Source organism: Artemia sp. Qi Xiang Cuo, chromosome 16 (genome assembly GCF_049724085.1).
Source record: "Artemia sp. Qi Xiang Cuo chromosome 16, ASM4972408v1, whole genome shotgun sequence".
In the NCBI taxonomy this organism is placed as follows: domain Eukaryota; kingdom Metazoa; phylum Arthropoda; class Branchiopoda; order Anostraca; family Artemiidae; genus Artemia; species Artemia sp. Qi Xiang Cuo.
In genome coordinates this window covers 1,484,518-1,512,050 of record NC_142809.1, presented here as the reverse complement: position 1 = coordinate 1,512,050, position 27,533 = coordinate 1,484,518, and the positions used below count along the sequence as shown (strand labels likewise).

General features: G+C 33.8%; 1 protein-coding gene across 1 annotated transcript in view; it reads right to left on the bottom strand.

Annotated features, from left to right (window-relative positions):
- The window catches only part of LOC148942469 (tubulin polyglutamylase complex subunit 2), a 129,967-nt gene extending 109,571 nt beyond the window's left edge, over nucleotides 1–20,396 (bottom strand). The window contains exons 1-2 of the mRNA XM_089102645.1: nucleotides 20,221–20,396; nucleotides 18,053–18,184 (exon numbers count right to left, since the gene is read on the bottom strand). Coding sequence (XP_088958771.1) covers nucleotides 18,053–18,184; nucleotides 20,221–20,347 — 259 coding nt within the window. The 5' untranslated portion in view covers nucleotides 20,348–20,396. The remainder of the gene's footprint in view (nucleotides 1–18,052; nucleotides 18,185–20,220) is intronic.
- Between the last annotated feature and the right edge of the window lie 7,137 nt (nucleotides 20,397–27,533).

The following is a 27,533-nucleotide window of genomic DNA, read 5'->3' as shown; positions in this document are numbered from 1 at the left end:
TTATCGGATGGGTTATCCATCCGATAAACTCAAAGAAGTGGAGTGTGGGAGGGGCTAGTTGCCCTCCGATCTTTTTTTACTGAGAAAATGAACTAGAACTTTTAATTTCCATTCAAAGGAGCCCTCTCTGAAGTTTATACGACCGTTGAACTATTTTTAAGAAATGGCTATCTAAAAATTTGTTTCGGATGAATTTTGGGGAAAAGGGTGTGTGGGGGGAATAGTTGCCCTCGGATATCTTTTGACTTATAAAAGTGAACTAGAACTGTGATTTCTAATTAAATGAGCTCTCTCTGCAGTTTATACGAGCATCCCTTTCATAAGAACCATATACGCCACCAGGACAACATTTACAACGCCTACCCCCAGACCCTCCGGCGGTTGTGTCGACACCGGAGTTTTGAGGGCTGTGGGTTGTTATTCTCAAAGACCAAATGTCCTGAATTTTCAACTACGCCGAACCAAATGGCTATCTCAAAATTTTGATTGGATGTGTTTGGGGAAACTGTGAGCGTGGAAGGGGTGTTAGTTGCCTTTCAGTCACTTTTGACCCTTAAAAGACCAATAGAAGTCTTGATTTCCAATCGAATGAGCCCACTTTGAAGTTTATACGACGACCTCTTCAATATGAACTGCCTTTGGAAAAAAAATAATAATAAATCAGGGGCGACGCTATAGCGTTGCCTATACTAAAGGCCATACGGCTCCAATGTTTTATTATTATTTATTATTTATTATTATTTTTTTTCCAGAGGCACTTCTTATGGAAGGGGTCGTCTTAGAAATTTCAAAGGGGGCTCATTCAAGGAAATCGAAAGTTCTAGTGCCCTTATTAAGGGTCAAAAGTGATTGGAAGGCAACTAACACCCTTCCACGCCCACCAGTTCTCCAAACACATCCAATAAAAATTTTGAGATACCCATTTTGTTCAGCGTAAATGATTTCCAGATAGAAATTATGCTTTTGAGGAGGACACTCGTCCAAAACCCTCTTGGCAAGGGCTTTAAGTTATGTCCTGGGGGCATATAAGTTTTATTAGAAAGCTTTGTCGTAGAAACTTCAAAAAGGACTCGTTCGATTGAAAATAGAAAGGGTTGATGCCCTTTTTAATAGTCAAAAGTGATCGGAGGGCAACTAACCCCCCTCTCACGCCCACCTTTCCCCCAAACACATCCAATCAATATTTTGAGATACAATTTTGTTCAACGTAGTTGAAAATTCAAGGAATTAGGTTTTGAGGCTAACATAGTTGAAAAGTTTGGAAATTATATGTTTTAGCAGGACATTCCTCCCAAAGTCTTCAAGACAAGGGTTATAAGTCATGCCCTTGGGGCATGTGGTTCTAATGGAAGGATTGCTCGTATAAACTTCAGAGAAGGCTCATTTGATTATAAATTGAAAGTTCTAGTTCAATTTTTAAGCGTCAAAAGATATCGGAGCGAAACCAGCCCCCCCCCCCTCCCTCGAAAACCCTTTTTCCCCAAATTCAGCCGATAAAAATTATGAGATAATTATTTTTTTTAAAATAGCTCAAAGATCATATAACAGAAATTCGGGTGTCGACACAAACCCCCAGGGCCCAGGAGCAGGCTTTGTAAGTTATACCCTGTGGCCATATATGGGTCTAAAGAAGGGATGCCCGTATAAACCTATTAGTTTATACGGGTTATTCAGGACAAGACCCCCCCCCCAAGGTCTTCAGGGCAAGGGTTATTAGTTTTGCCATGGGGGCAAATATGGTTCTTGTGGAAGGAATGCTCGTATAAACTTCAGAGAGGGTTCATTTGATTGGAAATTGAAAGTTCTAGTTCACCTATTAAGCGTCAAAATATATTGGAGGGTAACCAGCCCCCGCGCCCTATTTTCCCAAATGTATCCGATAAAAAAATTGAGACAGCCATTTTGTTATAAATAGTTCAAAGATCATAAAACAAAAACTCCAGTGTCGACACAAACCCCCAGGCCCCGGGGCAGGCGTTATAAGTTATGTCCTGGGTGAATAAGTACAGCGGGTATTGCTACACGGTACGAGATCCATATATGGGCATTGACCTGATTTATTGTTCTTGGTAAAAGCCTGTACGAGATTCAATGTCCTTGGTAAAAACCTGTACGAAATTTAATGTCCTTGGTAAAAGTGTTATTTCTAGACCAATCAGAGAACTAGAATTTGTGTATGAACAAGACCACATCCTCTTTATAGGCCAATCAGAGAGTCATAAATACCAACGGGGAGTTCATTAGCATGGATTTACGTAATTTTCTGTTATATCACAATTCCACCTTGAGTCATTGCTTATATTGTTTGCGTTTTTAGGCTAAAGTAACAGTACGTTTCAATGCATTATGGAGCAAACATCAAATATGGATGTTTTAGAACTTATTGCAACACAAATTTATAACATAAATTCTGTTTATAAATAATTAATTGAGATATTTACACGGTAAATTTTTACCAAATTATATTAATGACTAATATTGTTATACAACTCGATGCCTTTTTTATGCTCTTTCCAAATATAACCAATTTTTTGTCGGAAATGAATTTTAGCTCCCCCCCCCCCCACCAAAATATATTCAAATTCAGGGTATATATTTGTACATTAGGGGGGGGGGGGTTATGAATTCAACTTTAAATGTAAACAAGCTAGCATTTTTTATCTGATCGCATTTATTTTCTGCTAGACTAGCTTTTGAAACAGTCATTTGACTTAAAAGATTTTTCTGTCTAATTGTAGTGGGAATGTGCTTCCTTGCTTATATTTATTAACATTTCGAGGGTTTTATAATGGGGGGGAGGGTATAAGAATTAGCTAGTTTCAAAGATAAAATTCCGCCAAAAGTTGTAAAAATAATTTTTTTTAAAGGAAACTATAATCTAATTTCTTTTTAAGGATAATTTTGATGTTGCTGTCTTCTGATATAAATGTAGGCCTATAATCTGTATTAACAAGATTTTTCTGTCTAATTGTAGTGGGAATGTGCTGCCTTTCCTATATTTATCAGCACTTCTAGGGTTTATAACGGGGAGGGGGGTATAAGAATTAGCTAGTTTCAAAGATAAAATTCCGCCAAAAGTTGTAAAAAGCTTTTTTTAAGGAAACTATAATCTAATTTCTGTCTAAGGATACTTTTTATGTTACTGTCTTTTGATATAAATTTAGGCCTATAAACTGTCTCAACGAGATTTTTCTGTCTAAATATAGTGGGAATTTGCTTTCATGCCTATATTTATTAACATTTCGAGGTTTTTATAAGGGGGGGGCGGGGTAAAATAATTAGCTAGTTTTAAAGATACCCCCCCCCCCAAAAAAAAAAAATAAGTTGTAAAATTGTTTTTTTTTTTAAGGAAACTAATTTAATTTCTTTTTGAGGATAATTTTGAAGAATGCGTCCCTCCCCCCCCCCCTCGATAAAAAGGCCCGAATTGAAGATAAAACCACTTACGTCCTTCTGTAATTAACTACATTGGACCTGCGACGGCATATGTACAGTGTGAGAGCAAATTGCCAATGAATATGATGGCCTTGCAAGGAGCTAATAATGTGAGTTTAAAATTTATTGACATTTTCACTATAGAAATTTTCTCCCATAAGGAAATACACATCTTATTATTCTAATATCCTGATTGAGCTAAAGTCTTATGACCGTTTAAATAGGAGAATGTAATATTTTGATAATAGAATGAGAGATGATAATTAAATAAGCTGTCTACTATCTCAGAACTTCCATAGTCTCATGTCTCCATCCTGGACCGTAAACATGTGTGTAATCTGATTGGCTTACAGTCCATAGTTTCAAAAGAAAACATATGAAGCATGAATTTAATTGACACTGGGATAAAATAAGTGTAATTTAAAACAACGTTAAACAGTCAGTAGTTCAATTTTGCTTGAGACTTACTTCATTATTTTAATATGGGCAACATCACATTATGCCCTGTTATATTTGTCATTTTTTTCTTTCTAGTAGATAATTTGCTAAGAAAACTACGGAGGTATAATGAATATGGCAAATCTATGAGTATTATACTTTAGTATGGACAGCAGCAGCAGTACATTATGCGCTGCTATATTTATTATTGTTCTTTCGACTAGATTATTTGCTAATAAAACTAAGATACTATATTGAATATTGCAAATTTATGACTTGTATATTGCTAAGAAGTGCTACTATTAAGTATGTTGCATGATTAAGATGGAACTATGGTGTGTGATTTTCATTGTTTTAGTATGGGCAGCATCACATTATGAGCTGCTATATTTGTCATTTTTTTCTTTCTAGTAGATAATTTGCTAAGAAAACTAGGAAGTTATAATGAATATGGCAAATTTATGATTTATTATTTTTCTTTCCACCTGATTATTTTGCTAAGAAAACTAAGAACTTATAATGAATATTGCAGATTTAAGGGGGGTATAAATGTTGCTTATGATAGATATTTTCATATGGTAATAGCTTTTCATTTTGAGTACATTAAGATGAAACTAGGGTGTTTGCTATTCATTGTTTTAATACCGGCAGTCGCCGACGATATACTACAATTTTTGTCATTTTTTTTCTTTTAAGTTGATAATATGATAAGAAAACTAAGAATGTTTTATGAAAACAGTAAATTTATGTGTATTATATTTTAGTGTGGACATCAGCAGTACATTATGCGCTACTATTCTTATTTTTTTCTTTCCACTATATTATTTGCTAAGAAAACAAAGAACTTATAATGAATATTGCAAATTTAAGAGTATTATTATTTAGTAAGGATAGAGAGGTACATTATGCGATGCTATATTCGTTCTATTCATTTTACATTCAATGTTTCAACATCATTTTACTTAAATTTAATTCATATTTAAGGAAAAGCATTCGATACGATTTAGGCGAGCAAAGAAAATTCGAATAGTGGAAATAAAAATACCCCAACCAGAACACAATGTATGGAGTGCTTTACCATTAACCAATGATGAAGAAGCACAACTCATAGATTGTACCATCAATGTTGAAAAATCGAGTAATTTTGTGAAGAATTATGATCATCAAGCACAATGTTACGAACTAGATCCATATTTTGCCTTTTCTTTTTAAACGTTTTTATACACCACTGTTTTTCATTTCTTCTTTTCCAAGTAAAACCATTGTTTCTTCCGGTTACGTTCTTTTTCATTATTGGATTTTATTGATGATGATGATGATGATGATGTTTGGGAAACATTTCCTTTGGTGGAGAAGAAAAAAAGTCATTGTATGAACTTGTTGAGGGACCTCTCCCCATAAAACTGGTGATACAACAAGTTATCGCAATGAAATCAACCCCAACACCACATCATAACAGAGAGACGGTTCAATGCTTAACAGAACATAAAAAAAGTGGCAAGGAAAATAACTCTTTGTATGTTTTTTAACATTCTTGTGCTACAAGAAAGCTCATAAGAATGCTTGTACAAGTACAACAAAAAGGTAAACTTTCTCACCCGTTTAAAGGATGAAATATAAGGCGTTATTCACAGCTAAATTATGCAGGGAACTATCCTGTAGTATGATTATGGTGAATTTCCAATTCGATCTGTGAATGTTCCTTCTTAAAGCATTATTTTTGTGATTTCAAATAATATTCATATTACTGAAAAGTTCCAAAGAAATATTTAGTTATATATTTGCATATTAGGGATGGTGAAATTGAATCTTTTTACCCTCACTCTCACCTGAAGCCATCTCTGGTTTTTTCGTAGCCAAATATTGAGACTTTCTAAATTTTTCAATTGGACGTTTCAGAATAAAGAAGATTTTAGTGTAGTACCACAGTCACACTATCGTTACCACGTTGGAATGTGAAAAAGAAAACTACTCAAAGGTCCAAATGTAAGAAATTTTGCTTGAATTTCATTTAATCTATACACAAATATCTAAAATTTTGTCATGATGATAACCGGAAAGATCCATGTCCTTTTAGCTCGTCCTGTATTTATAAAAAGATGTTTTTCTTCTCAAATATTGGGTTATCAAATTGAATTTTATTTGTTTCCACCAATAACATCTCGTATCTTTAACAATGTCATCGGGGTTAACTGAGTAGTATTCCATTTTGGGCTTCTTTAAGGAGTACTGAGAGTAGAAGTTTATTTTGATTTATTTTTTAAACAGCTCAATGTATCTAGTACTACATTTACTACGTAGCCTGCTAATTTTTAATTGCATTCAACTCGGTCCTGTATAGCTAAACTCTGTTAACTTCAAGCTAAAAAAATCACCTTATTCAGCTTAAATTAATACTCCTTCAGATCGGACAGTTTAGCCAGCTCGTATTCGATAGTAAAATACTTCAGCTATATTTCAATTAAATATTGATACTTTAGAAACAAATTTTAGCTCTATATATGCACATTAGGGGGAAGGGGGGAGATTTTTTCTTCAAAAAGCTCGATGTATCTAGTACTGCAGTTAATACGTGACTTGCTGAATTCTAAGTGCATTCGACTCAATCCTGTATAGCAAAACTCTGTTAACTTCAAACTCAAGAAAATCACCTTATTCAGCTTACAATAATAATCCTCCACATTGGACAATTTAGCCAGCTCCTATCGATAATAAAATACCCATCTAACACCGATTTGTCAGGGGCAGGGGGGCCTAAAATGGAAATCATAAAAGATGCTTGGTTAGAAGAGGTTGTTTTAAATTATTGGAAGAGAGTGTTTTTTCAAGCGAACTTCAGAGTTCTCGTGTGTTTCTTATTAACTAAAAGAGACTAAGGAGTAAAAAGACCCTTGTTGCCTTATTGGTCTTAGATACATTAATGTAAAATATGACTATAATATTGGAAGTGAAGATAGTTATTCTAGTTTTTAGATTGAAATATAGAAAATATGTTTCTGAAAACAAACTTTCCAAATGTCTATGAACTGCTGCCAAAAATAAATTAAATAAAAGCCAAATTTTTTTTTCCAATGAAAGTAAAAAATAATACTAAAACACAAAAGAAACGGAAACTGTTCTGCATATAAGAGGTGCTGCTCCCCTCTCACTCCTCCCATTCTTTACGCTAACTTTTTTCCACTAATGCTTCAACAAAGAATACTTCAAGACTGCAACAGATTATTTATCTACATTTGTTTTAAACAATAATAGAACTTTCGGGCATAATATTTCGAAGTAAATTGACTAAAAAAATTATCGGAATAAAAATTGGCGAAAGTAAATTGGCAAAACTCCACTGATTGCGTTTATGTACTCTGAAATATTTATTTACCTTAATTAAAGTAAAACTTAACAAATAGCTCTGATATAAAAAGTATAATTTATTCCCGTTTCAAGTTTTAAATGCTACTCTTTACTTTCATGAAATGAGATTTTGGTACTTCCTTGTTAGCTAGTGCGCACTCGAGAATTTGTATCTCGAAGATCAAACAATAGCCGGTTTTCACGGTCTTTTTACCAGACACTTAGCTTCGGCTCGGTGAAAACTGAATTGCAGCTATAATTCAATTAAGTTTTAATGATTTAGAAACAATTGGAACGTGCACGCACGTAACCTAGTCTAAATTAATTGGAAAAATTAGAATTTCCAGGGCTGCTGGGAATTAAATGATTATTTTTTATCTGATTAATATAACGATTCAGGGTGATAGTTCTGTCTGCGTGTAAGTGAGAGAAAACATTTGCTTGTTTTTCTATTTCTTTAATAACATAGGTTAATCTAAATACTGAACATTTCTAAGGACTGCTAAATTCCCGCAAGTATCAGTTCTCATATTGGTAGTATATTTTGGCTATTTAATTTTTCATCAATCTAGAGAGTTGTAATCTCCATCCTGTGTTATTCACATCATCGTTTTTTTACCCTTTTTTGTTTAAGGTAGTTTTCATCCTAAATCTCCTTCCAGATCAATAATAACAAAAACCAGATCATAAGACTGCAAATTAGTTTCTAACAGTTGTAAAAAAAAAGAATCCCGTATTACCCAAGTTTCTTGATAAGAAGAATCAAAAATCTGTTTCTATTTATGTCTCAAGAACCTATTCAAAGAAAACATTCACTGTCTATTGAGATTGGATAGGTTCAATATTAAAATTGGATAAAATATTACTTTGGTAAGAAAAAGAGCCACAAGTGCAAATTCTTCTTTTTAGGTTAAATCTAAAAAACCCTCGGTACTTCCTTGTTAGCTAGTACACACTCAAGATTAAGAATTGAAGTTAGGTTAATCATACTGAAATATACATAAGTATGATAAAAATGGTTGGGGGTAAAGTATAGCGGGTCTGCATGCCGAATGTGTTAAGTAAAATAATTCTGCAGTCTATCAAGTAAGAATCGTTGGAACCCGCTATATTTTACCCCCCCCCCCCTAATGTGCATATATAGAGCTCAAATTTGTTTCTAAAGTATTATTATTTAATTGGAATATAGCTACAATGCAGTTTCCCACCGAGCATTTAAAACTCGAAACGGGAATAAATTATCCTTTTTATATCAGACCTATTTGTTAAGTTTTACTTTAATTAAGGTAAAAAAATATTTTAGAGTACATAAACACGACCTGTGGAGTTTTGCCAATTTACTTTCGCCGATTTTTTTTGCCAATTATTGTGTTTTGCCGATTTACTTTTAAAATATTATGCCTGAAAGTTCTATTATTGTTTAAAACAAATGTAGATAAATAATCTATTGCAGTCTTGAAGTATTCTTTGTTGAAGCATTGGTGGAAAAAAAAGGTTAGCGTAAAGAATGGGAGGAGTGAGAGGGGAGCAGCACCTCTTATATGCAGGATAATTTCCGTTTCCTTTGTGTTTTAGAATTATTTTTTAATTTCATTGGAAAAAAAATTGGCTTTTATTTAACTTATTTTTGGCGGCAGTTCATAGAATTTCGGAAAGTTTGTTTTCAGAAACATGTTTTCTATATTTCAATCTAAAAACTAGAATAACTATCTTTACTTCCAATATCATAGTCATTTTGTTGCATTAATTGTATCTAAGACCAAAAAGGCAACAAGGGTCTTTTTACTCCTCAGTCTCTTCTAGTTAATAAAAACACACAAGAACTCTGAAGTTCGCTTGAAAAAACACTCTCTTCCAATAATTTACAACAACCTCTTCTAACGAAACGTCTTTTATGATTTCCATTTTAGGGGTCCTCCACCCCCTGACAAATAGGTGTTAGAATGGTATTTTATTATCGATTAGGAGCTGGCTAAACTGTCCAATTTGAAGGAGTATTAATGTAAGCTGAATAAGGTGATTTTCTTGAGTTTGCAGTTAACAGAGTTTAGCTATACAGGATTGAGTCGAATGCACTTAGAAGTCAGCAGGTTACGTATTTAATATAGTAATAGATACATTGAGCTGTTTGAAGAAAAAATCTCCCCCCTCCCCCCCCCCTAATGTGCATATAGAGAGCCCAAATTTGTTTCTGAAGTATCAATATTTAATTGAAATATAGCTGAAGTATTTTACTATCGAATAGGAGCTGGCTAAAATGTCCAATTTGAAGGAGTATTAATGTATGCTGAATAAGGTGATTTTCTTGAGTTTGAAGTTAACAGGGTTTAGCTATACAGAATTGAGTTGAATGCACTTAGAAGTCAGCAGGTTACGTATTTAATATAGTACTAGATATATTGAACTGTTTGAAGAATAAATCAAAATAAACTTCTACTTTCAGAACTCCTTAACGAAGCCCAAAATGGAATACTACTCAGCTAACCCCGATGACATTGTTAAAGATACGAGATGTTATTGGTGGAAACAAATAAAATTCAATTTGATAACCCAAGATTTGAGAAGAAAAACATCTTTTCATAAATACAGGAAGAGCTAAAAGGACATAGATCATTCCGGTCATCATCACGACAAAATTATAGATATAAGTGTATAGATTAAATGAAATTCAAGTAAAAGTTCTTACATTTAGACCTTTGAGTAGTTTTTTCACATTCCAACGTGGTAACGATAGTGTGACTGTGGTAATGCACTAAATATTCTTTATTCTGCAACATCCAATTGAAAAATTTAGAAAGTCGTAATATTCGGCTATGAAACTGAGAAGGGTTCAGGTGAGAGTGGTGGTAAAAAGATTCTATTTAATCATCCTTAATATGCCAATATATAGCTCGGTATTTCTTTGGGCCTTTGAGTAATGAGAATTTGATTTGAAATCACAAAAAAATAACGCTTTTAGAGGATCATTCACAAATCGAATTGGAAATTAACCATAATCATACTATAGTATAGTTCCCTGCATAATTTTGCTACGCATAACGCCTTACATCTGTTCCTTTAAACAGATGAGAATGTTTATGTTTTTGATATGCTTTTATAAGCATTCTTATGCGTTTTCTTGTAGCACTAGAATGTTTAAAAATATGCAAGGGGTTATTTTCCTTTTATATTTTTCTATGTTCTCTTAAGCAATGAAGGGTCTCTCTGTTATGATGTGGTGTTGGGGTGAATTTCATTGAAATAACTTGTTGTATTAAAGTTTTTATGGGGGGAGGTCCCTCGACAAGTTCACACAATGCCTTTTCTTCTTCTCTACTCAAAGGAAATGTGCCCCAATCATCATCATCATCATCATCATCAATAAAATCCTATAACGAAAAAGAACGTAACCGGAAGAAACAATGGTTTTACTTGGAAAAGAAGAAGAAAAAAAACAGTGGTGTATAAAAACATTTAAAAAAAAGGCAGAACATGGATCTAGTTCGTAAAATTGTGCTTGATGATCGTAATTCTTCACGAAACTACTCCATTTTTTAACGCTGATTGTACATTCTATGAGCTGTGCTTCTTCATCATTGGTTATTGGAAAAACACTCCTTACACTGTGTTCTGGTCGGGGTATTTTTATTTCCACTATTCGAGTTTTCTTTGCTCCCTTAAATGATGTCGAATATTTTTCCTTAAATATGAATTAAATTTAAGTAAAATGATGTTGAAGCATTGAATGTAAAAAAAATACAACGAATATAGCATTGCATAATGCACTTCTCTCTTAAATTTGCAATATTCATTATAACTTCTTAGTTTTTCTTAACAAATAATCTAGTGGAAAGAAAAAAAAAATAAATAAATCAGAGCATAATGTGCTGCTGTTGTTCACACTAAAGTATAATACTCATAAATTTACAATATTCATTATATCTTCTTGGTTTTCTTAGCAAATTATCTACTAGAAAGAAAAAAATGTCAAATATAGCAGTGCATAATGCGATGCTGCCCATACCAAAACAATGAAAATAACACACCATAGTTTCATCTTAATGCACTCAAAATGATAAAGCAATTACCATATGAAAATTTTCATCATAAGCAACATCTACCCCCCGCCCCTTAATTTTGCCATATTCATTATAAGTTCTTAGTTTTCTTAGCAAAATAATCTAGTGGAAAGAAAAATAATAAATAAAGCAGCGCAGAATGTGCTGCTGCTGTTCATACTAAAGTACAATACTCATAAATTTACCATATTCATTATACCTTCTTAGTTTTCTTAGCAAATTATATACTAGAAAGAAAAAAAGTGACAACAATAGCAGTGTATAATGCGATTCTGCCAATACTAAAACAATGAAAATCACAAACCATACTTTCATCTTAATGTACTCAAATTGAAAAGCAATTACCATATGAATAATATTTATCATAAGCAATATCTACCCTTCTTAAATTTGCAATATTCATTATAAGTTATTAGTTTTCTTAGCCACATAATCTAGTGGAAAGAAAAATAATAAATAATAAATTTTCCATATTCATTATACCTTCTTAGCTTTCTTACCAAATTATCTACTAGAAAGAAAAAAATGACAAATATAGCAGCGCATAATGTGATGCTGCCCATACTAAAACAATGAAAATCACACACCATAGTTTCATCTTAACCATGCAACATACTTAATAGAGGCTCTATTTAGCATTATAATAGTCATAAATTTGCAATATTCATTATACTATCTTAGTTTTCTTAGCAAATGATCTAGTGGAAAGAAAAATAATAAATATAGCAGCTTATAATGTGCTGCTGTCCATACTAAAGTATACTACTCATAAATTTGCCATATTCATTGTACCTTCTTAGTTTTCTTAGCTAATTATCTACTAGAAAGAAAAAATGACAAATATAGCTGCACATAATGTGATGCTGCCCATATTAAAACAAGTCTCAAGCAAAATTGATCTACTGACTTTTTAACGTTGTTTCAAATTACATTTATTTTCTCCCAGTGTCAATTAAATTCATGCCTCATATGTTTTCTTTTGAAACTATGGACTATAAACTAATCAGATTACATAAACGTATACGGTTAAGGATGGAGACATCAGACCATGGCAGTTCTGAGATAAAAGACATCCTGTTTAATGATCATCTCTCATCTTATGATCAAAATATTACATTCTCTGATTTAAACGGTCACAAGACATTACCTCAAACAGGATATTAGAATAACGAAATGTGTATTTCCTTTTGGGAGAAAAAAAGTTTAGTAAAAATGTCAATAAACTTTAAACTCACATTATTAGCTCCTAGCAAGGCCATCATATTCATTGGCAATTTGCTCTCACCCTGTACATATGCCGTCACAGGTTCAATGTAGTTAATTACAGAGGGACGTAAGTGATTCTCATCTTCAACTCGGGCCTTTTTTCTCGGGGGGCGCGACGCATTCTTCAAATTATCCTTAAAAAGAAATTAAATTATAGTTTCCTTTAAAAAAACAGTTTTACAACTTGTCTGGGGGGGGGAGGTTTATCTTTGAAACTAGCTAATTATTATACCCCCTCTCATTATAAAACCCTCGAAATGTTAATAAATATAGGCATGAAAGCACATCCCACTATAATTAGACAGAAAATTATAGTTAAGACAGTTTATAGACCTAAAATTTATACCAATAGACAGTAACATAAAAATTATCCTTAAAAAGAAATTAGATTTTAGTTTCCTTAAAAAAATAATTTTTACAACTTTTGGCGGAATTTTATTTTTGAAACTAGCTAATTCTTTTATCCTCCCCCCCCATTATAAAACACTCGAAATGTTAATAAAGATAGGCATGAAAGCACATTTCCACTATAATTAGACAGAAAATCTAGTTAATACAGTTTATAGGCCTAAATTTATATCAAAAGAGAGTAACATCAAAATTATCCTTGAAAAGAAGTTAGATTATAGTTTCCTAAAAAAAAATCATTTTTACAACTTTTGGCGGAATTTTATCTTTTCAGAATAGCTAATCCTTATACCCTCGCCCCCCTTATAAAACCCTCAAAATGTTAATAAAGATAGGCATGCAAGCACATTCCCACTGTAATTAGACAGAAAATCTCGTTAAGACAGTTTATAGGCCTAAATTTATATCAAAAGAGAGTAACATCAAAATTATCCTTGAAAAGAAGTTAGATTATAGTTTCCTTAAAAAAAAGTATTTTTACAACTTTTGGCGGAATTTTATCTTTTGAAACTAGCTATTTCTTATACCCTCCCCAAACCATAATAAAACGATCGAGATGTCAATAAATATATGTGTGAAAGCACATTCCCACTGTAATTAGACAGAAAAATCTTGTTAAGACAGTTTATAGGCCTAAATTTATATCAAAAGACAGTAACATAAAAATTATCCTAAAAAGAAATTAGATTATAGTTTCCTTAAAAAAAATCATTTTTACAACTTTTGGCGGAATTTCATTTTTGAAAAAAGCTAATTCTTATATCCTCCCCCCCATTATAAAACCCTCGAAATGTTAATAAATATAGGCATGAAAGCACATTCCCACTATAATTAAACAGAAAAATCTCGTTAACCCAGCTTATAGGCCTAAATTTATATCAAATGACAGTTTGAAAAGCTAGCCTAGTAGAAAATACATGCGACCAGATAAAAAATGCTAGCTGGTTTACACTTAACATAGACTTCATGCAAACCCACCCCCCCCCCCCTAATTTACAAATATAGACCCTGAATTTGAAATATATACCCTGAACTTGAATATATTGGGGTGGGGGCTGAGCTAAAATTCATTTGCGACAAAAAAATGATTATATTTTGAAAGAGCATAAAAAAGGCATTGATTTGTATAACCACATTAGTCATTAATATGATTTGGTATAAATTTACCGTGTAAATATCTCAATTAATTATTTATAAACAGAACTTACGTTATAAATTTGTGTTACAATAAGTTCTAAAACATCCATATTTGATGTTTGCTCCATAATGCATTGAAACGTACTGTTACTTTAGCCTCGAAACGCGAATAATATAAGCAATGACTCAAGGTGGAATTGTGATATAACAGAAAACTACGTAAATCCATGCTAATGAACTCCCCGTTAGTATTTATGACTCCCTGATTGGCCTGGAAAGAGGATGTGGTCTTGTTCGTACACGGATTCCAGCCCTCTGAATGTTCTAGAAATAACACTTTTACCAAGGACATTAAATCTCGTACACCCTTTTACCAAAGACATTAAATCTCGTACAGGCTTTTACCAAGGACATTAAATCAGGTCAACACCCATATATGGATCTTGTACCGTGTAGCGATGCCCCCCCTCTACTCATATATAGTTTCTATGGAAGGGATGCTCGTATAAACTTTAAAGAGGGCTCCTTTGATTGGAAATTGAAATTTCTAGTTCACATTTTAAGAGTCAAAAGAGATTATAGGGCTCCTAGCCCCCTCTTTCCCCCCCCCCCTCCACGCCCTTTTTTTCAAACCCATCGGATAAGAACTTTGAGATACCCATTTTTTAAGGAATAGTTCAAAGACCATATAACGAAAGATCCGGGGTCGACAGAGCCCACCAGGGCCTAAAGGCAAGCGTTGTAAGTTATGCCCTGGGGTAGTATGTAGTTCTTTTGGAAGGGATTCACGTAAAAACTTCAGAGAGGACTAATTTGATTGGTAAGTTCTAGTTCAGTTTTTGAGAGTCAAAAGAGATTTGAGGGCAACTAGCCCCCCCCCACGCCCCTTTTTTCCCAATACCTCCGATAAAAATTTTAAGATAGCGATTAAGTTAAAAATAGTTCAAAAGTCAGATAACAAAAACTCTGGTGTCGACACAACCCCCAGGGCCCGGGGGCAGGCGTTCTAAGGTATGCCCTGGGCACATATATGGTTCTTATGAAAGAGATACTAGCATAAACTTGAGAGAGGGCTCTTTGATTGGAAACTGAAAGTTCGAGTTTACTTTTTAATAGTCAAAAGAGATCCAAGGACAACTAGCCCCCCTCCACACCTTCTATCTCCAAACCCATCTGATGAAATTTTTTTAGATAGACATTTTGTTAAAAATAGAATAGTTCAACCGTCGAATAAGAAAACCTTCGGTGTCAATACAGCCCCCCAGGGCCCGGGAAAAGGCGTTCTAAGCTATGCTTTAAGGGCATGTATGGTTCTTATGAAAGAGATGCTTGTATGAAATTCATAAGGATCTCATTTGATTGGAAATTGAAAGTTCTAGTTCACTTTTTAAGAGTCAAGAGATTTAAGGGCAACTAACCCCCTCCCTCATGCCCTTTTTTCCACAAACCCATCTGCTACCAATTTTGAGATAGCCAGTTTTTATTTTAAATTGTTAAAAAATTAGATAACAAAAACTCCGGTATCAACACAGCCTCAGGGCCCAGGGGGTAGGCGTTGCAAGTGTTGTCCTGGGAGTGTGTATAGCTCTTATGAAAGGGATGCTCGTATAAATTTCAGAGAGGGCTCATTTGATTGGAAATTCTAAGTTCTAGTTCCCTTTTTAAGAGTCAAAAGACACCCCAGGGCAACTTGGGCGTTGCAAGTGTTGTCCTGGAAGCGTGTATGGCTCTTATGAAAGGGATGCTCGTATAAATTTCGGAGTGGGTTCATTTCATTGGAAATTGAAAGTTCTCTTTCACTTTTTAAGAAACAAATGAGACTGGAGAGTAACTAGCCCCCCTTTCCCCTAAATGTATCAGATAAAAAATTTTAGATAAAAATTTCGTTAAAAATAGTTCAAAGTTCAGATAACAATAACTCCGGTGTCGAAACAGCCCCCCCGGGCCCGAGGGTAGACACTGTAAGTTATCTCCTGGGGGCATATATGGTTGTTATGGAAGGGATGCTCTTATGAAATTCATAGAGGGCTCATTTGATTGGAAATTGGAAGTTATAATTCACCTTTTAAGAGTAAAAATTAATCGGAGGGTAGCTAGCCTCCCCCCACACTCCATTAATTTTTTTTCCCAGACGCAGTTCATATAGAAGGGGTAGTCGTATCAACTTCAAAGGGGGCTCATTTCAAAGTGGGCAAACTTTTTTCACTGTGATATTGTTACTTTGATACCAGTTTTGATACTTTGATGAAGATTTGATTTTTTTTTAATTTGATTTTGAAATAAGGAAATTTTAAAAACTTGAAACAATTTACAATTAAAAACAAACGAAAATTAATTAAAAGAAACTTTCCTAAAAAGTAGTTTTTCAAAGAAAAGTAAAGGCTATTTTAAACTTAAGCTAAGCAGAAACAAATACCTGTTAAAATTGAAACTCAAAACGACCAGAAATTACTATCAAAGAATAAATCAAATCCAAAATGAACAGAATTTAAATAAACAATCATAGTAAAAAACATACAACAAGTAATAATATAAATGAATAAATATATTTTACAGCGTGTAATGCTTAGATTGAATATAAAAATCAAGCTTAAAACGAAAAAAATATTTTGCTATTGAAGCATAAATGAAACTCAAAACAAACATAAATTAAACAAACAATCATTCCAAACAAACATACAAAAGGTACTAATATAAACGAATAAATAAATCCTAAAACGAGTAAAACTTAAATTTAATATGCATATCAAGCTTAAAATGGACAAAAATCACTACAAACAAGAGTTTGGGTATGACCTCCTTCCCTAACTGTAAAAGTCTAAAACCTACTGCATTATTGGTGCTTTGCTGAAAACTATATGCGTCTTGAACAGTCTTGGAAAGAACAAACAACATCAAATTGAATATTTGATACATAATGATATTAGTTGTTGAAAGATCCATCAGTTCAAGAATTTATTTCACTCTAATTTTATTTTTATTTTCAATGCTGTAAGAACTGGAAAAGAAAATATTTGTTATATAATTCCTTTTCAGTGAAGCGCCAATGACGCAGTAGGCGTTTGGTTTTTATTTACAGATAAGGAAGGGGGCCGTATCCTAACTCTGGTTTGTAGCGAAACTATATTCGTCTTGAACAACATTAGAAAGAACTAATAAATTAAACTGAATATTTGATGTATAATGATATTAACTGCTGAAAGCTCATCAGGTCAAAATGTGACTATAATTTTAATGTTTAAATTCAATATTAAGTGCAAAAGAAAATATTTGTAATAAAATTGGTTTTCAGTAAAGCACCAATAACGCACTACGTTTTAGACTGTTGAAGAAACTTCAGAAGAAGGTCATTCCATTGGAAATTGAAAGTTCCTTTCTAAGGTTCAAGAGTAATTGAAGGGCATCCAGCCCTACTCCTACGGCCATCATTCCCCGAATACGCTCAATCAAAATTTTTAGATAACCATTTTATTCAGCATAAATGAAAGGTCATGTAACTCTGTCTTTGGGGATGTCACCCCCCACAGCTCTCAGGACAAGGGCTGAAAGTTAGGCAGTTTTGCCATTGTTTACATATAGAAGCGTGCATTCAGGTGAATCTTTCCGAGAATGTAAAGAGGAGAATTCAACTAAATCAAGACTTTATTTGCATACGGCCTGTCAAAAGAGTGCAACTCGGGAAAGACTCAGGAATGAGTGTATTACTTTGGGACTCCCAGAAAATGATAAAAGGGAGGATCAATTGACCAAAAAAGCAATATTTGCGCACTAATACTACTAATACTACTACTACTACAACAACAACTACTACCACTATTACTTATACTAATGCAACTATTACCACTACCATTACTACAACTACTACTACCACTACAACCATGGTCTTTTATATGGTCTTTTCTATACATCTAGGTCTTTCAATACGAAATGTCTTAATAAAAAAAAATGGAACCTTTTATGATTACCTTCATCTTTTACCGCATCTAGTTTATAGTATTTTTGTTCAGAATCCTTAAATGTGTCCTCTGAACTATGTTGCAACGCCTCTAATTGCTCCAAACGTGGGATGGCCAGCTTCCCTACTGGGAGTGATTCGTCTGGAAAAGAGTTATCTAAAGCACAATATTATCATTTACCAATTAAATTAAGAAATAGAACGGAGTTCTATCCTATTGTCACCTGAAGGAAAAAGAACGTTTAAGACTAGTTAGAAACCAAACCTATTTTTTCGTTTGGAAAAAACTTTTATGAAAACAGAGATGAATTATTTTCGACTAGTTAAGGGTGTTGATATTTTATCTAAGTAATCTAGTATTTGTCACCATTTTTCTTAGTACATATTCAGTGCCGTCTAGGGCAACACTAAGTCTCAGGTGTAGGTTTCAAGAGGCCTCCTGATCAGACATAGAGGCTACAAAATATTTTTATTTTAACTCAAATGTATGCTAAAGAAGCCACAATCTGTTCTTAAACATATCCCAAACAAGCTCAAAATTATAAGTCGTGGTACTGCTGCTTCTTTCGCAGTGTCTAGTTATCAAACGAATGTTTTCTTTTACAAAAATAAAACACCTCAAACCCTGATTTTTGCACATTTTCTATGTGAGAAATTTTGAAATAAAAAAAGTTCGTAAGAAATTCATCAATCTTAGTGAATAACTACCTTATTGTCTGCTACAGGCGGTTTATTTTTGAATATCAATCTTCCTAATCCCAAGAAAACGATGTTGAAGGCAAGTCATGAAAAAAATTGACTCCCAACGTTGAAGATTTCACTCGTGAAGCCCTCCTTTTTCATGCAAAAGAAGTCTTTTCTAAGATTGACCTAATCATATAATGTTACTCTCCATGTTTAAATGTTCACATTTATCTTAATTCAGCGAACAAACCCAGGAAGAAACATTTTAAACAGTGGATAATTTTCAATAACAATTGCAAGTGACAAACGTGCTGGTGCTCCTGGGGACATAATTATTGATCGAACATATTTAATTTAAGTAGATTCTTAATTAACAAGATCTATATAAATTGTTGAACGTATTTGAGGCCGCAGAAGAAACTTCTTGGTCAAACCCGGCCAAGTTAGTGTCAATTAAGCTATAACTACATAAATTGACCCGCCCAAGCACTCCAAAGTATATTTTATTTAACCACTGGTTGCCCAAATATGCCAGGAAACGATAAATGAAGGCACATATCGGAGCAGAGTATTTTTAAATCCACCTTCGTTTTAACCTACTGAGAAACTTCCCAACCAGAACGTACACTTATTGTCTGCCTAACTTGGTGGCTTTTTAAAAATCATAGTTCCATTGCATTCCTACGTTAGCCCTAGCCTTAACTTACTCGTTTATTTGACAGCTAATTATTGCCCATATTAGCTTGTTTTTTCCTAAGACTATCATATAATCTATATTATCTATACTATCTATACCTTTGGTATCTATACCGAGACGGTCTATACCAATTGTTGTTTACTAACTAATCAGCTTATTGAGAAAAATATTAGATTTATCAGTAGACGAGAAAGTTTATTAGCCTGAGGCGCAAAAGCCACAATTCAAACCCAATTTTTTGTGTTAATCTGTTCAACTAATAATCTAGACTATGTACTCACAATCCCAATTTCAGCGAAACAGCATTTTCATGATCTAACTAGATTGTCACTGAAACAGTATATAGGATTATAGATATGAATTGAATATTTTGCCAGATGTTGAATATTGGATTGCGGCTTTGGTTTTTTTTTTTCAAGTTATTAATTCGAAAATCGACTTTTTTAAGCCAGTTTATTCATATTACTTTGTTGCACTAATAGTTCTGAATTCTTACAGAAGAATTTGATTTGGTCAGTGGAAGACTGCCTTAAATTACGTCTTCCTTCAACAGATTCTGCCCGTATACTAATTTTAAAACACTCTGAAGACTGACGTTACGACAGAAATATAATTTTCTGTTGACATTACGACAGAATGAAACAGAATTTCCAGATTGATTTGCGGATTTGCAGAATCTTCCAAATGGAGACGCAATTTATATTGGTGTCAAAATTGAATCGAAGAACAAGAAAACCCAAAAACTTCTTTTTTAGTTTCATTTTTTTTATTTTGAATTGCTGAGCTAATTAACGAACCTGCAATAATATAGTTCCATGTCATAAGAAAACCATCTGTGGCACAGTAAAACTCTCTCAGCGGTTCTGGAAGAAACACATTTTCTTGGTTTTCCCAAGTAGTAATTGCAAAAGGGTCGCAGGGCATTCGCTCTTCAATTTTTATATCTGTAATATTTGGGTTGAGTTCTGAAAAATAAGAATCGAGAATAAGGCCCTAATCTTTTATAATTTATTTCTTAATTTGGCTTAATGTTACTTTAAGTTTAGAGATCGCCATCTATAAGTATAGATGGCGATCTCTAAACTTAAAGTAACATTAAGCCAAATTTACACAAATGTGTAAGATTTTTTTGTAGACATATGAACTGAACATGTCCTAATAAAGCTTGAAATGAAGTCGGGCTTTAGAATTGTTCTCCTTATTCTCTTAATACTTTTGAATGGTTGTATTTTACAGATACCAATTAGAATTTCAATTAGTACCAGTTTCCTATAGTTCGAACCCGGGGCTCTCACTTGAGACTATAGGGAATCATACAGCTCTGCTAAAGATTCAATAAGTTCCAACAAGTAAGATTGAACTGTGAATAGAGCTATAATTAAGATAATTGGACAAGGATATGGTATCCTTTTTTTCTTTTCTTTTTTTGTCTTGACGATGTAAAACGGCGAAATCTAAATTAACTGGAGTATTTGATGGAAATATTGTTTTGTTGCTTCTATATTGGCCTTTGGGTTAAAAAAAACTACATGATTCTTACAGGGGATGTATTCACCCCTACTTGAGGGAGTGGTTATGTGTGAGACAGGACTTTCAACTGAAAAGTCATAAAAAGCTATTGAAATTTGGGAAATTCTTTTACAAGAACGATTTTGAAAAAAATTCTTTTTTTAGGAAGTTTATACATTCATACTTTGGACGAAAGCCATTGGAACGTTAAAATTGACGAAAGTAAACTGCACAACCGATATAATTAACATTTATGACACAAGAAAGAGTCGGTTCCAAGACCTAAAATACCTCAGCCTTTAGGTGATGCATCTCCCTTACTGAGAGAACGTACCTTCTCTTTAGAGGGTACCTTCTAAATCCAAATGGTAACTTCTCTTCAATAAAATCCACTTGGAATTCATAAAATATTAGATTCCTGCAAATCCTTGTGAAATACTCCCATTAAATTATAAGCATATAATTGTAAAACGGAGAGGCTTCAATACAAGCCCCCCCCCCCCCAGTCAAATAATTCAGTAAAATGATTGGTTGTGTAAAACTTCGATTTCGAATTTTGTCTGATTTGCCTCATAGTAATCAAGTTTGTGGCTTGTATTAGTTTGCAATATTTTCCTCCAACAGATTGTCATGATAATTTATTACTTGGTGTGAAATCTTAAAACTTTTGATACGAGTATGCTGTAAATCACTTTTTGAGTCTAAAACAACTTCTTTTATCTTGTATATTCTAGATATATAACATTTTAAGAGGTTATAAATAGAAGTTCAAAATAGGGATAAATTCCTTTTAATAGACAGTGTTTCACAAACAGTGATAAAATTTCCCAAAAAATTCTAAATATTTTGGTCACATATGCAGTGACCGTCATCAGTAGTAAAACTAAACTAAAACAATTAAACACAATAGTTTACATACGAAATAATATAAAACTGCCTATTGTTTAATGCTCTAATTCTTTCCAAAGCAAAAGTGGAAGTTAGCCTCTTTGACCTTCTTGGATCCGGTTTTTTAGTGTTCAATGAAATAACACTTGGACAGAGTGTACTACTCTGTCCAATTACATTGAATGAATTGAACTTTACTCTATCAGATTTTAATAAATGATCATAGATAGAGCTCAACCCAAATTCACCTGTGTCACGGTTTAAAGCTATATTCTTGAATAAAATTTTCTTTATTTCAAGAGTTTCATGAAAATTTTGCTTTAAACCCCGGTCCTTAGAAATCAAAGAGACATTATTGAACAAACTACAAAGGGCTGGAAAATTAAAAATATGTTCCGAAAGGGCTGAAGTAAAATCTTCAGCCTTAGAACCTTGCTTTAAAGCCGATGAAATAGAGTCTTTATGCTGTAATGATCTCATTTCCAACTTCTGGTTAGTATGTCCCACATACGAGCTTCCGAAAGTACATGGGATCTGATAGACCCAACTTTATTGCCCCAATGAAGTTAGATCCTTGCCAGAATTTAGAAAACTACCCAAAGTATTATTAAAGATACCTTCAGACCATTACTCTGTAAAATTCTTTTAAGTTTTTCAATTAGCCCGGGTACATATGGTAAGGAACAAAAACATCCTTCCCCTGAGTAGTCTCCAAAACTTCCTTAGAAATCAATAGAAACTTTCCCCTGGTCTTTTGAAAAAGTCTGGTTAATTAACCACTCTGGATACATATTTCTTACTAGTAACAATTATCCAGAGCTTACCCTGCTCTGGATACATGACATTTCTCGCTTACCCTGTAAGTTGATCGAAGCAGGGGATCATATTCTTGCAGTTTCATATCTGAACATGTCCATAATGAATGTTTACCTACCAACAAACTATCGTAACGAGAAATCCGAGGCGAAGTTTATGGGGGCTTGTAAGAAACTGTGTAAGCTGATCAACAAAAACGCAAAATCCACAGTCCAGCGCTTGATATCAATATATGACTTTAACTGTGATTTGACATATAAAGCATTCTCCAGCAGTCAGCTCCTTTGGATCTTCACTCCTCCCTCGTATTGATTAATTGACGAATATGAATCCTATACCTCCGTTGGGCCCTGCTCGTCAACTTCGAACCTCGATCATGTTGTTTCTTCCTTTTCGATCAAAAAAGCCATTGTACTTCGTGAAGGCTACTACTCTGACCACTTACCTATTTGTGCGACAATTGAGTGCAATGTCGACAGCCAAACCCCGCAAGAAGGGAAGTGTTTTTATGTTCAAGAAAGGAGTCACGTTGATCGTCAGTTATTCATGTCCGAGTGTGACACGTTACTCAACAAAATTAAAATTCCTTTTCACATACTTAGTTCAGAATGCAGGTCTTATATTAGTAAGTACGAGATCGAAATACAGATTACGATTTATCTTGCAGAAATCAACCAAGCGCTTCCATGCGCAGAAAAATATGCAGTCCCATCTAGACGTGTTCGCAAAAATACGGAAATCACCGATTGTCCTAAAAATCAAAGTCTAGTTGAAGATTGTAATTTGTCTAAATTGTGGCTCCGAATCTAGAACCGACAAACCAAGCTCAGGTATAATAAACGAACTGAGTCAGAAGACAGGAATAGAGTACACAAGAACCCTCAAAGAACATAGAACAATTTTGATTCAAAAAAATGCCGATAAGATAGGTAGTGATCCTTCACTTTTGTTGAAAAGTTTATACACAGTGACCGGACCTCTGTCGGTAGTATTCTAGAAAAAAGCTGGATTGATTATTATAAAAGTGAGTTTTCGTCGCTTGACCTTGTTGCAGAAAGTAAATAAGAAAAAGAGCTTGACCGTTTGCTTGCTAATTCTATTCGTTCTGCTTTTATAGTGACGCCGTTCGATATTGAGTTTACTGTTAAAAAATTAAGAAGAAATCTTCTGCCGGTGTTGATCTGCTAAGCACTTTGAACATTGTAGTAGTCTTTTGTTGCAGCACCTTTCGTTACTTTTTCAAATGTCTATTTCTTCTGGTATTGTGCCTCAAAAGTTTTGTATGGGCCAGATTACGCCTATACCCAAAAAAGGGAAAAAACGATCTCGATGATTGTCGATCATATCGGCCTATAACCGTCCCAAGCACCACTTTTAAAATATTTGAGTCTGTTATTCTTAAAGATATTTCCCAAAAGTGTTCTGTGCCTTTGCATCACTTCTGTTTTCAGAAAGAACTTAGTCGTGAGCATGCTCTTTTTTCCCTTTTTACGGTTCTTGCAAATGTGGAAGGTTCCGGGGATTTTATTGTTCTATGTGCACTGGACATTGCCAGAGCATTTGATTCGTGTATTTTTGCCCAGATTTTGGTAGAAGCTCTAAAGAGAAGGGTTGACTTCTCAGTTATAAGGTGTCTTCGATGAATGTATAAACGTCTTCGTGCCAAAATGAAGCGTGGTTAAAAGCCTTTTAGTGTGCTAAAGGGCGTTAGACAAGGAGGTCTCACTTCCCCAGCACTTTTTAATAAATTAATCATTCCAGCTCAAAGTTCTATTGAGTCCACCTGTATCTACGGGGGTTTAGACGTCTCATTACTTACGTATGCTGATGATATCCTAAATCTGAGTCGCACTTTCTCTGGTTGTGAGAGCACTTTTACGAAGTAAAAACTAGAATATCAGCAGATTGGTTTAAGTTTTAATATGGATAAAACGATAGTTGACGGTTTCAACCTCAAAGGATACTCTGATAAATCCTCCAACTTACTGAAACTTGTATCCCCCTCTCTAAAAGCCTTATTTACCTAGGAATGCCAATTGGAAATTCAATTAAGGAAACTATTTAGCTTGCCATTCAAAATCTTGAAAAAAAGACAAGGTTAGCTTATGCGTCACTTGTCTCTAACGTTACATACATTAGTCGTTTCCATCTTTCTAAATTTTATAATAGTCTAACTCTGCCTCATCTTCTTGCTCTCTCTCCTATTTGGCAATTTTCTCCTGCTTCAAAAAAAATTGTTCATCGGATTTATTTTAAATTTGCTAAATTCCTTTTAAATATGCCTCCTTGGACTAGTATTTCTTTTTTGTCCCAAAAATTTAAGCTCGTTTTCTAATTCGACAATTTTTGATAAAAGAGTAAAAGATTTTAAATCTTTCGCCAGTAAACTAAATCATGATTGGTCCTCTTTATTTTAATGAGTTTTTTTTATGTCTTTTGATTTATTTCTTATCTTATGATTATGATATATGATTTGTGATTATGTCTATGATTATTATGATTGTAAAGACTACTTATTTTTGTTCAGTGTATAATTTTCTTGTCTTTTTTCTTTTCTTTCTCTTATCTACTCTGTCATTTAGGGGACTTCCGCCCTTTTTTGTTTTGACAGGTTATAAATAAATTGAATCGAATTGAATTAGTATTTTTTTTTAGAAAAGACAGTTCCTCCTCAAAATAATATGGAGAGCAAATACTAAATATCCGGTCAGTTAAACTAATGATCAAACCAATTGTTACTTGGCGAGCGTGACCGGAACTATATAAGACAAATATCTATTGTTATTTTTCGGTTTCTTATAAATTTTAAAATCCAGACTATTTTAATTTTTTAAAAGAACATCAACAAAAGGAAGTGTCCCATTCTCTTCTAATTCAACAGTAAACTTTAAATTACCCCCTCCAAACAATTAAGATGCTCCAAAAATCCATTTAATTCCTCCCTCCCGTAATTCCATACTGATATTATGTTATCTATATACCGGCCCCAAAATATATGTTTAAAAAAATACAAATCTAACGCAATTGTTTCAATATTTTCCACAAAAATTTTAGCCAATAATGGGGATAAAGGGGCCTTCATCGGTAAACCATTTACTTGTTCGAAAAAGTCCCTTCTGAATTAAAAAAAAAAAAAAAAAGAAAATTTATTGCACAACATTACTAAATACATAATTACAGAAACTTCAAAATCTGTTTTGCCACTAATCAAGTCCAAATTTCTTAACAGCTTTCTTATTAGAAGAGTTTCGGCTGCTTCTACATCAATGTTTGAGTACATTGATAAAATATCGAAGCTTGAAAGCCAAGAGCTTGAAGAAATTCCTACTTTTTCCAGTTTTTCAACCAAATTTGAAGAATTAATAATGTACGAAATTTGTGTAGACAAAAGTGGTTTACAGATTTACAATAACCACTTGCCCGAAACATTTGTTGGTGAGCTAGTACTTGACACAATTGGTCGTAATGGTAGGTAAGGCTAATGAATTTTGGGAAGTTCATATTGTTTAGGGCACAAGGAACTGCATGGCACGGATTTATAATAAAGTTGAGGATTAATTTTTCCTTCATGCTTCAAACAGTTTAATTCGTTCTTAATCTTGTTTGTAAAAGAATCTGTAGGATTGTGAAATCTTATCACTCTTTGTGAAACACTGTCTATTAAAAAGATTTTGTCCCTATTTGAACTTTGATTTATCGTCATGGAAAGGCAGTGTGGTCTTCAAAATTATCCACGTCATATTTAAGAGGCTCTATAATTCATAGGCAGCACAATAACGCTGCCTAAGTAAAGAATTTTAATAGCCCTTTTTAATAGCCGAAAGTGATTTGAAGGCAACAAACACCCCTTCCAAGCCCACCCTTTCCCCAAACAAACCCAGTTAAAATTTTGAGATAGCCATTTAGTTCAACGTAGTTTAAAGATCTGGAAATTATGTCTTTGAGGAGGACACTCCCCCACAACCCTCAAGGCAGGTGTTGTAAGTTATGCCCAGGGGGCGTATAACGTTTTATAGAAAGGGTCGTTGTAGAAACTTCAGAAAGGTCTCATTCAATTTGAACTTCAAAGGGCTAGTTTCCTTTTTAATAGTGAAAAGTGATTGGAGGGCAACTAACGCCCCTCTCACGCCTACCATTTCCTCAAAGAAATCAAAACAAAATTTTGGGATAGCCATTTTGTTCAACATAGTTGAAAACTTAGGAAATATTGTCTTTGAGAATGAAAAAAAACCCACAGTCCTTAGGGTAAGGGTTTTAAGTTATGTTCTGGGGGCATATAAGGTTTTAATAGATAGAATTGCTGTAGAAACTTTAAAAAGGACTCATTTAATAGAAAATTGAAAAATTGAAAGGGCTAGTGCACTTTTTAATAGTAGAAAGTGATTGGAGGGCAACTACCCCCTCCCTCTAACGCCCATCATTTCCCCAAGCACATCCAATTAAAATTTTGAGATAGCTATTTTGTTCAACGTTCTGGAAATTTTGTCTTTGAGGATTACAAACTCCCCACAACCCCCAAGGCAAGGGTTGTAAGCTATGACCTGGGGCCATATAAGGTTTTTTATAGATAGCATTGTCGTAAAAACTTCAAAGAGGGATCACTCAATTGGAAATTGAAAGGGCTATTGCCCTTTTTAAAAGTCAAAAGTGATTGGAGGGCAACTAACGTCCACCATTTGCTCAAACGGATCCCTTTCGACTATTACGCCCAGCATTTCCCCAAACGGATCCAATCAAAACTTTGACATAGCCAATTTGTTTAACATAGTTGAACACTCTGGAAATTATGCCTTTGAGGATGACAAACCCTCCACATCCTTCGGGACAAGGGTTGTAAGTTATGCCCTGGGGGGATCTAAGGTTTGAATAGATAGCATTGTCGTAGAAACTTGAAAAA